An 18,064-nucleotide genomic window follows, 5' to 3' on the forward strand; every position below is an offset into this window, starting at 1 on the left:
ATAGTGTGACAGCGGTGAGATGCGCAGTCGGAATGACAGACTCATTCAAGGTGGAGGTGGGATTACACCAAGGATCAGCTCTGAGTCCTTTCTTGTTTGCAGTGGTGATGGACAGGTTGACAGATGAGATCAGACAGGAGTCCCCATGGACTATGATGTTCGCAGATGACATTGTGATCTGTAGTGAGAGTAGAGAGCAAGTTGAGTCTAGTCTGGAGAAGTGGAGATATGCTTTGGAGAGAAGGGGAATGAAAGTCAGTAGAAGCTGAGTACATGTGTGTGAATGAGAGGGAGCCCAGTGGAATAGTGCAGTTACAAGGAGTAGAAGTGGTGAAAGTAGATGAGTTTAAATATTTGGGGTCAACTGTTCAAAGTAATGGAGAGTGTGGTAGAGAGGTGAAGAAGAGAGTGCAGGCAGGGTGGAGTGGGTGGAGAAAGGTGGCAGGAGTGATTTGTGACCGAAGAATATCAGCAAGAGTGAAGGGGAAAGTTTACAAAACAGTAGTGAGACCAGCTATGTTGTATGGTTTAGAGAAAGTGGCACTAACAAAAAGACAGGAGGCAGAGCTGGAGGTGGCAGAGCTGAAGATGTTGAGATTCTCTTTGGGAGTGACAAGAATGGACAAGATTAGGAATGAACATATCAGAGGGACAGCTCAGGTGGGACGGTTTGGTTTCAAAGTCAGAGAGGCGAGATTGAGATGGTTTGGACATGTGCAGAGGAGGGACCCAGGGTATATAGGGAGAAGGATGCTGAGGATGGAGCCACCAGGCAGGAGGAGAAGAGGGAGACCAAAGAGGAGGTTCATGGATGTGCTGAGAGAGGACATGCAGGTGGTTGGTGTGACAGAGGAAGATACAGAGGACAGGGTGAGATGGAAAAGATTGATCTGCTGTGGCGACCCCTAACGGGAACAGCCGAAAGACGAAGAAGAAGATTGGAACGGCACCAAACAAAAGTTCCAGCATCATCACCTTGCCCAATGCAGATTCGAGATTCATCACTGAATATGACTTTCATTCAGTCATCCATAGTCCACAATTGCTTTTCCTTAGCCCATTGTAACCTTGTTTTTTTCTGTTTAGGTGTTAATGATGGCTTTTGTTTAGCTTTTCTGTATGTAAATCCCATTTCCTTTAGGCGGTTTCTTACAGTTCAGTCACAGACGTTGACTCCAATTTCCTCCCATTCGTTCCTCATTTGTTTTGTTGTGCATTTTCAATTTTTGAGACATATTGCTTTAAGTTTTCTGTCTTGACGCTTTGATGTCTTCCTTGGTCTACCAGTATGTTTGCCTTTAACAACCTTCCCATGTTGTTTGTATTTGGTCCAGAGTTTAGACACAGCTGACTGTGAACAACCAACATCTTTTGCAACATTGCGTGATGATTTACCCTCTTTTAAGAGTTTGATAATCCTCTCCTTTGTTTCAATTGACATCTCTCGTGTTGGAACCATGACTCATGTCAGTCCACTTGGTGCAACAGCTCTCCAAGATGTGATCACTCCTTTTTAGATGCAGACTAACGAGCAGATCTGATTTGATGCAGGTGTTAGTTTTGGGGATGAAAATTTACAGGGTGATTCCATAATTTATTCCTCAGAATTGAGTGAGTGAATATTTTTTTCCCCTCTGCTTGGTCTAAAAAACTAACCGTTACTGACTGCCACAATTTTTTTTTCCTGATTTCTTGTAGTGTATCTTAAAGCCAGAAAGTTGCCATTTGAAATGACTTTAGTTTTGTGTCATGTCTGTGATCTGCTTTTTTCCTACAAAATTAAACAACTGAATGAACATCCTCCGAAGCCGGTGATTCCATAATTTTTGCCAGGGGTTGTAGTGCAGTGCTCGTAGGAAGTATGTAAAAAAGTGGGAGCTTTGTTTACAATTTTTGTCAAAGCTGGCATATGAGAACATTCCGCCTTGTGATAATAAAGCAAGAAGCATCTGTGTGTCCGTCTGTGTGTCTGTGGGTCGCATATCTGTCACAGTGGTTGTGTATTATTTATTTATTTTTGCCGTCTCTCCCTGTGAACGCGTTAGAGATAGGCATCTGTTTAAGGCAGAGAGTGACTCATCTTTGTCGAAGCTGATGCTGAGAACATTCCGCCTTGTGATATTAAGAACAAAGCGTCTGTGTGTCTGTCTGTGGCTCGCATACTCTCTAACTGGTTGTCAGATCGGCCTTAGCTTTCAGGTGTGGCTTATGCATGGCATGATGATGCATCCTTTATTTTGAAAGTTTTTGGGATTAGTTTTCAAAAACTTGATTTTGAAAACTTTATTCTGATTACAGGGTTGGTCCGCTCGGGAAATGCATTGCTTCTCAAAACGTGCCCGTGAATAAAATCAAGCACACCCTCTCTTTTTCAATGGCATTTAGCATAGACATTATAAATAGACGCCGCATTTTTGCTGAGGCGCAAGAAATGCGGCTGCCATCTTGTACAGGTCATCCTAGTAACTCCATCATAATGCAGTGAAGGTTTGATTTTATAATCTCGTTTATTTTTTATTTTAATCTTTCTATATTAAAGTTGTTTTTGTTATTTTCTCTGTTCTGTAACGTGTCTTTTAGCACTGTGTACAGCACTATATAAATAGAATGTATTACTGTTACTAGTATTATGATAAGGTGCTGAGAGCTGCAAAGAGGGTGAAGCTTCAACAAAGCTCCAAAGGTGTCAAAAGTCACATGCACATTTGTCAACAGTCACACGCACATGGTCCAGGAGGAGATGGGAACGGAGGATGTTTTTCTGCACGACATTGCCAAACTCACCTCTCTTGACCTGCAGAAAGGGAGCACAAAAAAGAAGCTCTGCAAAACAAAAAGAGTCCTCTTTCAGGGTTTTTAGCTGGGACACTTTCAGGAGCAAGTTTGTACATGTGTAAATATGGTTTGGTTCTTGTGTTAACTTGACAATTTACATTTACATTACATTTTATTCTGTCTCTGCTTCGTACAGCCTTGGAACTCTCTCTTTCTCTCTCTGACCTGATATCAAGTATACTGATAGTGTGATTTATATATTATTATTTTCTGATATATAACTTTTTAAATATATGTATGAATTACTCAACAAAAATATTAATGCAACACTTTTGGTTTTGCTCCCATTTTGTATGAGATGAACTCAAAGATCTAAAACTTTTTCCACATACACAATATCACCATTTCCCTCAAATATTGTTCACAAACCAGTTTAAATCTGTGATAGTGAACACTTCTCCTTTGCTGAGATAATCCATCCCACCTCACAGGTGTGCCATATCAAGATGCTGATTAGACACCATGATTAGTGCACAGGTGTGCCTTAGACTGCCCACAATAAAAGGCCACTCCGAAAGGTGCTGATCAACTCTATGCAAAGGAGATGTGTTGCACTGCATGAGGCAAATGGTGGTCACACCAGATAGTGACTGGTATCCCCCCCAATAAAACAAAACTGCACCTTTCAGAGTGGCCTTTTATTGTGGACAGTCTAAGGCACACCTGTGCACTAATCATGGTGTCTAATCAGCATCTTGATATGGCACACCTGTGAGGTGGGATGGATTATCTCAGCAAAGGAGAAGTGCTCACTATCACAGATTTAGACTGGTTTGTGAACAATATTTGAGGGAAATGGTGATATTGTGTATGTGGAAAAAGTTTTAGATCTTTGAGTTCATCTCATACAAAATGGGAGCAAAACCAAAAGTGTTGCATTTATATTTTTGTTGAGTGTATTTTCCCTATCATATGGCTAGCATACTGGTACAGTTTTGTTTTACGCGTTTTACTCTTAATTCATTTATTAGTAATTGGAGCGGGCTGCGGCCTCAACTTTACCTAAATTCAGGGTCTTTTAGTGAAGTTTAGGGCTAGTGGCCGGCGATCACCTTAGTATTTCTCAGTTTTTCTTGTTTAATGCTGGCAAATTATACAGTATTTTTTGTATTTCTGATGCCTGATTCTGTTTTTTTTCTGTTTAAGGTGCAGCTCCATCCAGAGATGGGAGTTGTATTCGTGTTGGCGATCTGCCTGTCCTGTGCGCCAATAGTATTTCTTGTATATTCATCCGTGAATTGTTCTGTAATTTATGTATGTAGCATGGCCCAAGCAGAGGGTCACCCCTTTGAGTCTGATCTGCTTGAGGTTTCTTCCTCAGAGGGAGTTTGTCCTTACCACTGTTGCTCTGGGGGTTGGTAAGGTTACACCTTACCTGTGTGAAGCGCTTTGCGGCAACTCTGTTGTGATTTGGCGCTATATAAATGAAAATAAATTGAAATTGAAAATTGAATCTTTAAAAAATTGTCCGTAGGGGTGTGTGTGGGTGTGTCTGTGTTTGTTTGTCTATTTGTGGCCCTGCGACAGGCTGGCGTCCTGTCCTGGGTGTACCCCGCCTCGCGCTCTATGACTGCTGGGATAGGCTCCAGCTCCCCGCGACCCTTAATTGGACTAAGCAGTAGAAGATGAATGAATGAATGAATAATTTGCATTTTATTGCATGAAATATGTATTTGATACAATAGAAAAACAGACCTTAATATTTGGTACAGATACCTTTGTTTGCAATTACAGAGGTCAGACATTTCCTGCAGTTCTTGACCAAGTTTTCACACACTGCAGCAGGGATTTTGGTCCACTCCTCCATACAGATATTCTCCAGATCTTTCAGATTTCGAGTTTCAGCGCCTTCCAAAGATTAGATTTTCTACTGAGTTCAGGTCTGGAGATTGGCTCGGCCACTCCAGGACCTTGAAATGCTTCTTACGGAGCCCCTCCTTAGTTACCCTGGTTGTGTGTTTTGGGCTATTGTCATGCTGGAAGACCCAGCCATGACCCATCTTCAATGCTCTTACTGAGGGAAGGAGGTTGTTTGGCAAAATCTCACGATACATGACCCCATCCATCCTCCCTTCAATATAGTGCAGTTGTCCTGTCACCTTTGCAGAAAAGCACCCCCCAAAAATGATTTTTCCACCCCCATGCTTCACGGTTGGGAAGGTGTTCTTGGGGGTGGTGTCATCCTGTAAACACGGCGAGTGGAGTTGATAGCAAAAAGCTCTACTTTGGTCTCATCTGACCATATGACCTTCTCCCATGCCTCCTCTGGATCATCCACGTGGTCACTGATGAACTTCAAATGGGCCTGGACATGTGCTGGCGTGAGCAGGGGGACCTTGTGTGCCCTGCAGGATTTTAAACCATTACGGCGTAGTGTGCTACTAATGTAATATTTACGACTGTGGTACCAGCTCTCTTCAGGTCATTGATCAGGTCCTTCCGTGTAGTTCTGGGCTTTCTCAGAATTATCCTTACCCTACGAGGTAAGATCCTGCACGGAGCCCCAGACCAAGGAAGTCATCTTGTTGAAGCCGAGACATCTAAAAGTTGCAGGACACTGGCCCTCGAGGACTGGAGTTGAATAATCCCTGAACTAGACTGTTGTGCTGCTTTGTTGTTTTCTCTCTCTCCCTCTTTTTCTCAGGGCCTAAGCAGTGGAGCTGATTAATCACACCTGTGGCTTTGGGAAAACCTGCTACTAATTGCTCAGCCAGCATAAAAACCCCGGTCTCTCCACTCCACACTTGCCAGAAACTTCAGTTCCACTCTGTGGTAACCTGAGCTCAGTAGTGTTCCATTGTGATTGCTGTGTATCTGTAATTCCACCCTGTTTGTTTCTGACCCTTGTTCCCATGTTCCTGTGGTTCCTAGTCATCCGTTAGCTCTGTTGTGTCCACCTGGCCCTGGCTCCACCTGTTCCTGTCAGATCCGGCTACAACCAGTGTCTCCTGCTCCATCGCCTCCACGTTTCTATTATCATCTATCCTCAGTTTAATAAACTCTTGTCATTTTTCATCTCAGCCTCAGCTCACCAAGTCCACATCTTTGACCCTCAAAACCTGACACTGACCATGTGTAAGAACACAAGCCCATGACCACCACATCAGGCTTCATCACCTCATACAGATGCTTTTTTTTTTTTCCAGATCTACTGAACATTTTAGAGTGGCATCTTTTTGTGACAAGGCAAAGGCACATCTGTGCAATAATCATGCTGTTTAGTCAGCATCCTTAAATGCCACACCTGCCAGGTTGTGTGCAAAGAACACTTTTTAAACCAATTACTTATTTGTGAAAAATGGGAGAGAACACAAGTGTTATGTTCATATATTTGTGAGAATATGTAACTATACCCGCTGTGATGTCCATCATAGTATCCCCGTGCAGGAGATGGGCATACCACAAAATGTTTATTTTGTAGTAAGCAAATGTGAATGTTTGTTGATTTGAGGCACCTAGTGGTGGATGTGACAAAAATCAGATACAATTTGTATACTTGTGAAAAAGAATTGCTGTACATTTATGACACAGAGTGTGCTCACTCACTCCTCGTCCTGCAGACGCTCCTCTTCCTCTCGGTTGTCCGTCTGGTTGCGTATGGGTGCCAGGCCCTCTGTCTTGGTGTTGTAGTTGTGGAAGCAGACATTGAGCTTCTCATCAAACTCATTGACCAGGTCCTCCATTGACTTGAAGCTCATCATCTCAGAGAAGTTTTCCAGCTCAGAAATGTCCTCACGGGTGATGGAAGCCAGGGGGACCATGGTGGTGGTGGTGGTGGTGGGAGAGTAAGAAGAGTGGTTGAGTATTGGATGGTCTAACTCATCCATCTGGCAGGGCCGGAGGTCCTCAAATTCTTCATCCAAACACACAAGAGGGGCTTCCATTGTGCCCTCGTCAATTCAGTGCAATATGGGAACCCTGCAAGAGAGACAGTGCTGAAGTGTTTGATGCAAACATCATATGCTATCATCTGCTAAACACATGGAGAGAACCTTTCAAGAAACAAAATTACTTCACAAAATACAAAAACTTCCAGAGTCAAAATTATTAGCCCCCTAAAGATAATAGTTAGTTGCGTGTCCTTTTTGCTGGATAACACCCTGCAGTCATTTCAACAAGTCTCTGACATGTCTGCTGAGGAATAAAACAGCCCATTATTCTTTGATGCCTCTTTCAAGCTCTTCCAGATTTGATGGTCTTCTGGCATGGACATTGGTTATCAGTTCACCACACAGATTTTCGATGGGATTCAGGTCAGGGCTCTGGAGGTAGTTCTTCATCAGGAGCGATGTATGGTTTGAATCATTGTCACATTGGAAGACAAAGCATCGGCTCAGACCCAGTTGACTATTTGAGGTTTTCATTCAAAATCTTAACATATCCTTCTTTCATCATGATCCCTTCCACCTTGAACAGTTTCCTAGTGTTGACCCCCAAAACGTGAATCAGATGAAAATTGTGAATTATCCGCAAACCGTTAATTGCAAAACATAAATACTGAAAAAAATCTCCCAAAACATGAACACAGGTCTTGCAAAATGTGAAATATATATATATATATATATATATATATATATATATATATATATTCAGTTGAAGTAGTTTATGGATTTCAATTACTGCAGGAAATCCTGATCGCAAACCCTGTCCCTGCAGAAATGATTTTTTTTTTTTTGACCTCACTACAGCCAGTGAGGTCAGGAGGTGTTCCAGGCAGCTCTTGATTCTGAATCTGGTGTCAAGCACCCGGTCTCGCTGGGTATGTCCCGCTCCAGGGACAGTGTCAGGTGAGGAGTTTGACTGGGACGGTCCACCTGACAAACGGGAACGAACGCGTCAACCTGAGTACTGTTGTATAACCAGCAGGAGACCACTGATGTTTTCAGTGAATTTGGTGACACCACACCTGAATTTATTGAATATTTTTCTGGTGTGTTGTTTTTGCACTTTGTAGACGGTCCCTAAGCTTGCGTTTCTCAGCCGTCTGCTCATTAGTATTAGTCGTCAGTATTATTTTTCCAGCTCAGAGGATGGCTCATATGGATAAAAATAAGGTTGTCACACTTTGCCAACCTTCTTGAATTTAAAAACTAGTGTTGTTTGTTTTTCTACGTTTCTCCTAAGATTATTGACCCGTTTACCAGAGGGGGAGGTTTCTCTCCTCTGTGAGTTTGACAGGTGGCCGTCCCAGTCAAACTACTCGCCTGAGCCCTGACACAGTCCCCGGAGCGGAAGACACCCAGTGGGGCCGGGCACTTGACACCAGAAGTGAGAACTGCTCGGATCACCTTCCCACCTCACTGGCTGTAGTGCGAGACCAGAGTTCATGTTTTGTAAGACCCATGTTCACGTTTTGGGATATATTTTTTCAGTATTCACGTTTTGCAATTAACGGTTTGCGGATAATTCACAATTTGCAGCTAATTCACAATTTGGGGGTTAACACCCAGTTCCACATGCACTGGAGCCCCAGCATCATACTCCCACTGCCATGTTTCACTGTGGGGATGGTGGTCTTTGGGTTCTACACCTCTACCTTCTTTCTCCAAACATACAGTCTGGCTTGACAATGTCTCTTCTGCAGAAGTAGAGTTTTTCTGGGTCTGCAACCTCACAGTCCTTTGCTGTTCAGTTCTCTAGTGATTGTCCTCTTTGAGATTACAATTCTAAACTTGGATAAGTCATTTCACTAGTGTTTTGGCACATGTTCTGGGGTCTTCAGACACATCTTTCATTAATTCTTTTCCCACAGTCTCTGCAATCTTTCACGTCCTACATCTATCATGCTGGTTCTGTACTTTGTGGCTCTCTTTGAAATTCTTGATGATACTTCTCACTCCAGTTCTTAACACTTGGAAAGGCTGTGATAACGTCATATCCTTCTCCTGCTTTGTGGACATCAATAATTATTTTTCTCAAGTCTAAACTGATTTCATTTGATGCTTTTTCCAGTGACAGCTCAAACCCTGACTTGGGTTTTTATATTGTGTGTACACTGAAAGATAACACTCAGTTTTAACTTGATTTTACAAGCTTTGAGTATTGCAAAGGTAGAGCACATCATTGCACAACAGGGGTTTGTGCTATGACTCAACAAAAAGGTCAGATCTTAAGGGGGATTATAATTTTCACCCTGGTAGTTTTTGGCTTTTGTGAAATCATTTTTGTTTCAGTGGTATGGTTAAACCTTACATGTGAGTGAACCTTGTTGTGATTTGTGCAAAATAAAATAATGTAAGCATCCAAAATAAAAGTAGATGTTTAGAAATGCTGTGTTGAAAATTCCTTTCTGTGTTCAAAAAGTACTTGGGAAAATTTTGAAGAGAAAACTAAATTTCATAGGGGCTAATAATTTTGTCCTTATCTGTACTTATACAGGGGCAGCACGGTGGCTTAGTGGTTAGCACTGTTGCCTCACAGCGAGAAGGCCATGGGTTCCCGTGGCCTTTCTGTGTGGAGTTTGCATGTTCTCCCCGTGTTTGCGTGGGTTTCCTCCGGGTGCTCCGGTTTCCTCCCACATTCAAAGACATGCGGGTTAGGTGGATTGGAATCTTTAAAATTGTCCTTAGGTGTGTCTGTGTTTGTTTGTTTGTCTGTTTGTGGCCCTGCGACAGACTGGCGTCCTGTCCTGGGTGCCCCCCGCGACCCTTAATTGGACTAAGTGGTAGAAGATGAATGAATGAATGTACTTATACAGGTACACATTTATTTACTTCTGCTGTGTTTTAAATGCTTCCAAGGTGTCCACTGATCTTTGGTCCAATGGGAGAAACTTCTACCATTTGGGGCAACAACTTCAAAATCACAATCTCCTTCCATTTTCAACCTGGAGCGAAGAAACATCCAACAGACCTCAGACCTAGTCACGACAAACAGATGTAAACGTTGACTAACATAGTGTTGTCTGACTTAGTTCAGCCCTGAAACTGATGATCAAAATCAGAATCTGAAGTTTGAAGTCTTTGGAGAGTCAGTGCACAGAAGACAAAATGACTTTCTGACCTTTTTGGAGGACCTCGTTAGAAGACCCACAGAGGCATTTTGGACCCTTCTATAAGTGATTCAGGGATGATGCATTGACGTAAAAGAACAATTACAGAATTTCAGGAGTATAAATCACACTTGCTAAAAATGCCTCTTGAAGAGGAAAATCTCATATATAAGTTGGTCCGTAGTATATGAGGACCTCCCAAACTACTAAAAAATAAATAAATACAGTGACACAGCTGGCACAAATAGCATTAAGTGACAGAAATTTGTCAACCAAGCAGCTCTTGATAACTTTAATAGTCCTCCAAGAAATACAATTTTCCCACATTTTCAGACTTGAATAAGAACTGAATATCATTTGATTAGTAGTGGTATATTCTGCCTTTAAATGCACTCAAATATTAAAAGAGATTGCAGCTTTCAAATGTTTGACAATGTCAGCTGATTTAAATGAGACAAAGGTCATTCTACTGCCAATATGTTCAAGGAAAAGGCCAGATAATACAAAACACAAATTATTTTTTTTCTGTCCCCATCTGGTAAATGTACCAAACTCCCCAGAGGGTTTATATGCCATCTCCTAAATCATGTCTGCCTCACCTCATGTGGAATGACATCACGTTCTCCAAACAAAGAGAAGATGGAGGTTAAAACACCAGAAGGGGACCAGGTCCCGAAGGGACCCCAACCAGTCGGCTTTAATGGTAAACCAGTTAATTAAGTGTCTCCACTGAGATTTCCCAGATTAGGTTGAAAGATTCTGGGGCATGAAAATATTAATCGCTGGCAAATGCCAGTCTTTGCTTTAATATGAAATTAAAGTAACGTGTTAAAAAAATTGAAAGAAGCATGTCTGAATGAACCTTGTTTGTCGTCTTTAGTTTTTTTTTCCCTGGAGTTCTGATGTTCTCTGTATGTGAAATAATTTCTAACTATGAAAGAATGCAGGTTTGCCATCCATTCTTAGAAAGTGGCAAATGTACTAAACTATTTCTTTATCATCTTCTCTCAATATTGTGACTGAACAATTTTGATACCATACATTTGCTGTCTGCAGCTCCGTGTGTTGACTGATTTTCGTGCTAGTGATTGAGACTGAGCAGATAGTAGATCATGAAAACAGGAACTGGACTATTAATATGTGCACCTATAGGTTTGATTCCTGCTCACATTTCCCGCCCATCACTTTGGACAGGGTATTCCATTTGCATTGTCTCCATCCTCCCAGCTGTAAATGGAGAAGTAACGTACGATGGACTGGCACCCCATCCAGAAGGAGTCGTAGTCTCTCATCCGCTTTATGCTACAGAATCCAGGTATAAACACTGGTCCAGCACTAAATTAATTTAATATAACCTTTACTTAACCAGGTTAGTCCCACTGAGATCGAGACCTCTTTTGCAAAGGAGACCTGTACAATTATAAAGTTACCAATTTACCTAACCTGCATGTCTTTAAATATGGGAAACACGGGGAGAACATGCAAACTCCACACAGAAAGGACACAGGTGGGAATCGAACCCATAATCTTCTTGCTGTGAGGCAATGGTGCTACCCACTAAGCCACTGTGCTGCCCAAAATGGGCCTAATGGGCCTTAGGGCTTGTGCAGGACTTACTCCTTTTACTTCTCATGATCATAGGTGGGGCATCCACATTCTGAACCCCCTAATGCATCAGCTCTGAGGCTGCACCAGGTTTATGAGCTGGGAAGTACAAAGATTTCCAAGCAGTGCAAATGTGTATTTTATATACAGTAGTGTTCAGAATAATAGTAGTGCTATGTGACTTAAAAGATTAATCCAGGTTTTGAGTATATTTCTTATTGTTACATGGGAAACAAGGTACCAGTAGATTCAGTAGATTCTCACAAATCCAACAAGACCAATCATTCATGATATGCACACTCTTAAGACTATGAAATTAGGCTATTAGTAAAAAAAAAAAGTAGAAAAGGGGGTGTTCACAATAATAGTAGTGTGGCATTCAGTCAGTGAGTTCGTCAGTTTTGTGGAACAAACAGGTGTGAATCAGGTGTCCCCTATTTAAGGATGAAGCCAGCACCTGTTGAACATGCTTTTCTCTTTGAAAGCCTGATGTTCTCTTTGAAAGCCTGACGTTCAGAACAGCGTAGTTTGATTAAAAAGTTGATTGGAGAGGGGAAAACGTATACGCAGGTGCAAAAAGTAATAGGCTGTTCATCTACAATGATCTCCAATGCTTTAAAATGGACAAAAAAAAAAAAAAAACAGACGCGTGGAAGAAAATGGAAAACAACCATCAAAATGGATAGAAGAATAACCAGAACGGCAAAGGCTCACCCACTGATCAAAGACAGCCTGGAGTTACCTGTAAGTGCTGTGACAGTTAGAAGACGCTTGTGTGAAACTAATTTATTTGCAAAAATCCCCCGCAAAGTCCCTCTGTTAAATAAAAGACATGTGCAGTGTTGGGAAAGTGTAGGAACACGGACCCACAACAGGGGGCGCAAATGAACGGACAATGGAGTAAGTCGAATAACAACGCTTTACTGTTGTGAATGTGCACAACGAATACAACCAATCACAGAAATGGACAACAGTCAATTTACAAAAGTGTCGTGTGGGCAGGCTCGAAGATAGGAGACGCCTCTCCAAGGTAAGACCGGTACCACACGGCTTCCTCCGCCACAGGACACCGGGTATACTGGAGCCGCCAAGTCCCGAACTCCCAGGTGGCCACTGCCTCCGCGTGTCGGACCTGGTACTGCTGGCGAGGAACAAAAACACAATTAAAGGTGGGCGCGTTTGCACCCAGTAATCCACACGGCAGGAAAGCTACCTCCACCTCTCGTTGGAAAAAAAGGTCTGTTATCACTCACAAAAGGTTACTGTCAAGCAGTCAGCTGAGAATATTACCTTCCAGGTAGAACGATATCTCGGCAATGAGGTGGAGATGCCGTCCTGCTGATATACCCCACTGATGATTGCCGTCAGCTGTCTCAGGTGATGGGTGACAGCTGTCACCGAGGCTGCTCCCGTGAGGCGGCGGCGCCCTCTGGTGCCTGGAGCCCGCACTCCAGGCAGGGCGCCCTCTGGTGGTGGTGGGCCAGCAGTACCTCCTCTTCAGCGGCCCACACAACATGCAGAAGAGGTTACAATTTGCCAAAGAACACATCAACTGGCCTAAAGAGAAATGGAGGAGTATTTTGTGGACTGATGAGAGTAAATTGTTCTTTTTGGGTCCAAGGGCCGCAGACAGTTTGTGAGACGACCCCCAAACTCTGATTCAAGCCGCAGTTCACAGTGAAGACAGTGAAGCATGGTGGTGCAAGCATCATGATATGGGCATGTTTCTCCTACTATGGTGTTGGACCTATATATCGCATACCAGGTATCATGGATCAGTTTGGATATGTCAAAATACTTGAAGAGGTCATGTTGCCTTATGCTGAAGAGGACATGCCCTTGAAATGGGTGTTTCAATAAGACAATGACCCCAAGCACACTAGTAAACAAGCAAAATCATGGTTCCAAACCAACAAAATTAATGCCTCGCAGATGTGAAGAAATCATGAAAAACTGTGGTTATACAACTAAATACTAGTTTAGTGATTCACAGGATTGCTAAAAAAGCAGTTTGAACATAATAGTTTTGAGTTTGTAGCGTCAACAGCAGATGCTACTACTATTGTGAACACCCCCTTTTCTACTTTTTTTACTAATAGCCCAATTTCATAGCCTTAAGAGTGTGCATATCATGCATGCTTGGTCTTGTTGGATTTGTGAGAATCTACTGAATCTACTGGTACCTTGTTTCCCATGTAACAATAAGAAATACAGTCAAAACCTGGATTACTTTTTTTAGTCACATAACACTACTATTATTCTGAACACTAGTGTATCTCAAATGACCATCTGAAAACTTAAATTAAGCAGCACAAACTATAATATATAAAGAAGCAGTCTGTCTTCGTGCTGCGGTCAGACTTTGAGATGTATCTCTCTCAAGCAGTCTGACGCAGTGTAATTACAGCACTGAGGTCAACATTCCACCCCTCTTGCTTTTCTGGACTGTGACCTGTCTTAAGTGGGGAGACTTCAGAGAAGTCCATTTAAATCAAGCCTGCCCAGCCTCATCACAGCACTTAGCAAAATGATGGCCAACAGCCATATTAGTTTTCAGGATCTCGTCCTTCATATGTAAAGCTCTTCCTGCTGGAGTGATGATGTTGACATGTAAATCGGTCTCTAACTGTGTCACAGTGCTTCTTTGCAGGTGGCAGTCAGGCACTGCTTCAGGACTACTGGACTGAAAATCACATTCAGTTTGCTCACAACACTTTCCAGACACATCCAATTTTACTAGCTCACTTTAGCAAATGAATGTGGAAAATGATTTATATTAGAGATCCTGCCAGCTTGTTAACTGGGGAGCCGGGATTTTGAAATTGCATTAAAATTAAACTGTTATTGAATTACATTTTGATATCGTAGTGATTTCAAATTGATCTCAATTTGAATACATTTGAATAAAGAAAATAAGTCCAATACAGGAACTGGGGACACCCTAAGCATGAAGTGGATGAGAATCTCCCTTGATGGGATGCAAGAACTAGCCAAGGCGGGGACCTGTTTACAGCTGAGTGGACATGGGTCACATGGGTTTGGGTCAGGTGTCAACTCCTCACTTAGTCTGTCCTTTATTTTCGAGCAGGAGGCTCTGAAGTTGCTGTTTTTTGCTCAGGGTTGTGATAGTGGATCTGGTGCAGATCTGCATTGAGATTTGAGACTTCCTGATGCATCTTCGGTGCTACTGATATTCCAAAGCGGCTCCACAGCTAAGGACATGCCTTGTTTATTTTTTAGATCTGACAGGCTCAGGTATGCTCAGAGCGGCGTGGCTGTTGCATCCATACCAAAGCAATGAAGTAAACACGCACAAAAACATGACAGGCCCCGTTATTGTCTCAACAGTTTTGCAGCTCTTAGGTGGATTATCAACTATGGGAGCCTGAAGGTGCCCCCGTGGATGACGTATGTTGAAACTGCATTCAAAATTAACTATTCAATTTATTTTAACATCCTGACACGATCCCGGCAACCTGATCCTGGATAAGTGGTTGAAGATGAGTGAGTGTGATCCTGACATGTTGCTAAAGAGTTGTAATAAATAAATTGCCTCATTAAAAAAATTAAAACCAGAGCACCGCGCGCATACAGCACCAACCTCTGCCAACAATAGTTTCCAATTCCACAAATTTTTACCCTAGAAATTTTCAAGGTTAAAGTCCTGTTAGAAGTGACTTGTCATAAGCTAAATTAGACGTGATCAAATGTCAGGAGTAAGTATTTAGTTAGTTCATGCACTTCAGTCGAAGTTTTTTTTTTGTGGCGTTGTCAGGGTCTAAATTCTTTTTCAGATCATTTTCACAGAACTTTGGTTATCTCTGCTATTCGCAATTTGTCATTGCTTTTTGGCACTTGGTTTCCAACTGATAACTGGAAGATACACAAACAGGAATAAAATTGGAACCTCCATCCAATTTTGGTGGTGTAGGTAAATCCATAACAGAAAAATGAGTGATTGAAGCACTTTTGATTGAATATAATGCTAAATGTACTCCAAATGGGTTTTTCAATATTAAATTCAAATGTCCACAAAATCCGCAATCCGGATCAGATCCGGATCAAAGTTTGTCAGGTGATAGTGAGTGTCAGTCTGCACCTCACTTTCAAATATGAGAGTGATTGGGGCATGTTTGATTAGGATATAATGTAAAATATATATTAAATGGGGTTTTCAATGTTAAATTTAAACAGCCATAAAATTTGTAATCCAGATCAGATCTGGATCAAACTTTGTCAGTCAATAAAGGATACCATCCTACATAACGCTCTCAAATCTGAAATAAACTTGATCTTTTTTGACAAAGGTATGAATTTTTGAAAATTTATTCACTGTTAAAGATAGGGATTTTTCCAATTTTCCTAGATTGTTCCTGACTTTGCTTTAAAAATTGAATCACTTCTTGTCTATCAGGATATGAATCCTCTGTAAAAAAAAAAAATCATAACGATATATGAAAAATTGTGGGTTACAGGCTGTCACAAACAGACAAACAACTACGTCGGCGGAGGTAATAAATTTTCAGGTCCAGACAGTTTCTGTCCTGGATGAGCTTTATAAACTGAAATGTCATTACATTTCTTTAATATTTAGCACTTATTACAGTTGTATGTCCAGTGTTCAGGTCTCTGACAAATTATCTTTATTTGCATTATCTTGTTATTGCAAAAGCAAAGCAACTACATTCGAGCTGACAGCAGTATGTGTCCTGTGGAGGTGGGAGTGTGCATGTGTGTACAGTGTGATGCTTGTTGTGCATCTGACCTTCACTTGGTCTCAGGTGTTTTTCTGCCTGGTGTCACACAGGTATGGGGACCCCCCCACACACACACAAAACAAAGCTAATCAGAGGACATTTAATGCAAATGAACCAATGTTTGTGTGTGAACATTATTTTAGATCAGAACAAAGTCAATGGCTGTAAATTTATACTGTAAGTGATAACCTTTGTGTGTCACGGGAAATGCGGAAATAACAGAAGACAGCTTATATCTGACATGACAAATGTCACATCATTTGGATTTTTCCCCTCAAGTGGCGTTAAGTTAATCTGTAGGTGGTTGTGGCTGAAATTGAAATCAAGCAACTGCATGTCCTCAGCTCACTATGGGAGGAAAAGGAGTGAGAGAGGAGGAGGAGGAGGAGGACAGCAGCAGGATGGGAGAGATGGAGGAAACCATGGTTACAGGGAAGGGATGGAGGAAGATGATGTACAGCATGGTCCTCGGACTAAAGATGGAAGAGTGAGAGCGGATTACCTGCAGCAGACGAGCCAGACTGTGGGACGGGGATGATCTGTGTCTAAGACGCTCTCCTCTGTGGACGAGCAGCAATTCTTTTCATTCCAGGGCCAAAGGGAGCAAAAATCACGAGGAGAGAAAGATGGCAGCGTGGTGTGAGCTGTGGTCTGAATCCCTTCCCTCAGCCGTCCTCCCACAGCCCGTTGTTTTCCAATCAATGGTCCGACTCACAGAGTCTGCGCACTGCCAGGCCTCTGACGACATCACACTCCCTCCTGTCTCCTCGCCTCTTTCTCCCTTTGTCCCTGCCTCCTCCCCCTCCCTCCACATACATACATCCCCCAATATTCATGAAGAGAAGGGTGGAGGAGGAGGAGGAGAAGAAGAAATGGTTTTGGTACCACATCATATCCATCTGTAGACAACAGAACCAACATTCACCTGTCACGACTTATTCTGTTTGGAATTTCACATTCAGGACACATTTATCATTTTGAGTCAATGAACATATACAGAAATCACGATCATTGTGAAATTACTTTAAAACAGAACAAGATTATCTAGGGCTGGCACAGTGGATTAGTGGATAGCACTGTTAACTCACAGTAAGAAGTGTCATGGGTTCGATTCCCACCTGTGGCCTTTCTGTGTGGAGTTTGCGTGTTCTCCCCATGTTTGTGTGGGTTCCCCCCAGATGCTCCGGCTTCCTCCCACATCCAAAGACATGCTGGTTAGATAGACTGGAAACTTTAAATTGTCCGTAGGTGTGTGTGCGGGTGTGAATGTATTCATTGTCTATATGTGGCCCTGTGACAGACTAGTGTCCTGCCCAGGGTGCACCCCACCTCACGCACCATGACTGCTGAGATAGGTTCCAGCCCCCCCATGACCCTTAACTGGAGTAAGCAGTTGAAGATCAGCGAGTGAGAATATCTACTACAAAAATAAGTACAAAGCTTCCAATCAGCCGTTTCTAGTAGAAAGCCGAAGGTCAGTCAGAGAGCAGTTACCTCCGCCAACAGCCAATTCTAATCCAATTACATTTGTTCCGCAAATCTGATTGGTTAATCGTGTAAGATTTCAATATGGTTAATCGTGTGACATTTCAATATCCGTTTAAAACTCAATTTGCAACCATAAAATCCAGCGTTAATGTCCGCAAATCATCAGACACAACTGGGTTATTCCCTAATTAGTAGTGACGCTCCTTGTGATGTTATAAAGCAGGTCGTTCTGATCTCATTAAATAATATGTAATCAGGTCTTTCCTCAATATACCATCTCCTTGGAAAATGTTGAAATCCATCAAACATTTTTTTTTTCATCTTGTAAACAAACAGATGTGATAACATAAGCCCATATTCTTATTGATCAATTGCTTCATAATGTATT

At 42.2% G+C, this 18,064-nt stretch overlaps 1 protein-coding gene across 1 annotated transcript in view; it reads right to left on the reverse strand.

The window, feature by feature from the left end:
- The window catches only part of fez1 (fasciculation and elongation protein zeta 1 (zygin I)), a 62,483-nt gene extending 45,545 nt beyond the window's left edge, over positions 1-16,938 (reverse strand). Inside the window, exons 1-2 of the mRNA XM_034178894.1 lie at positions 16,691-16,938; positions 6,382-6,753 (exon numbers count right to left, since the gene is read on the reverse strand). Coding sequence (XP_034034785.1) covers positions 6,382-6,719 — 338 coding nt within the window. The 5' untranslated portion in view covers positions 6,720-6,753; positions 16,691-16,938. The remainder of the gene's footprint in view (positions 1-6,381; positions 6,754-16,690) is intronic.
- Positions 16,939-18,064: the final 1,126 nt, after the last annotated feature.

Source organism: Thalassophryne amazonica, chromosome 9 (genome assembly GCF_902500255.1).
Source record: "Thalassophryne amazonica chromosome 9, fThaAma1.1, whole genome shotgun sequence".
Taxonomy (NCBI): Eukaryota; Metazoa; Chordata; class Actinopteri; order Batrachoidiformes; family Batrachoididae; genus Thalassophryne; species Thalassophryne amazonica.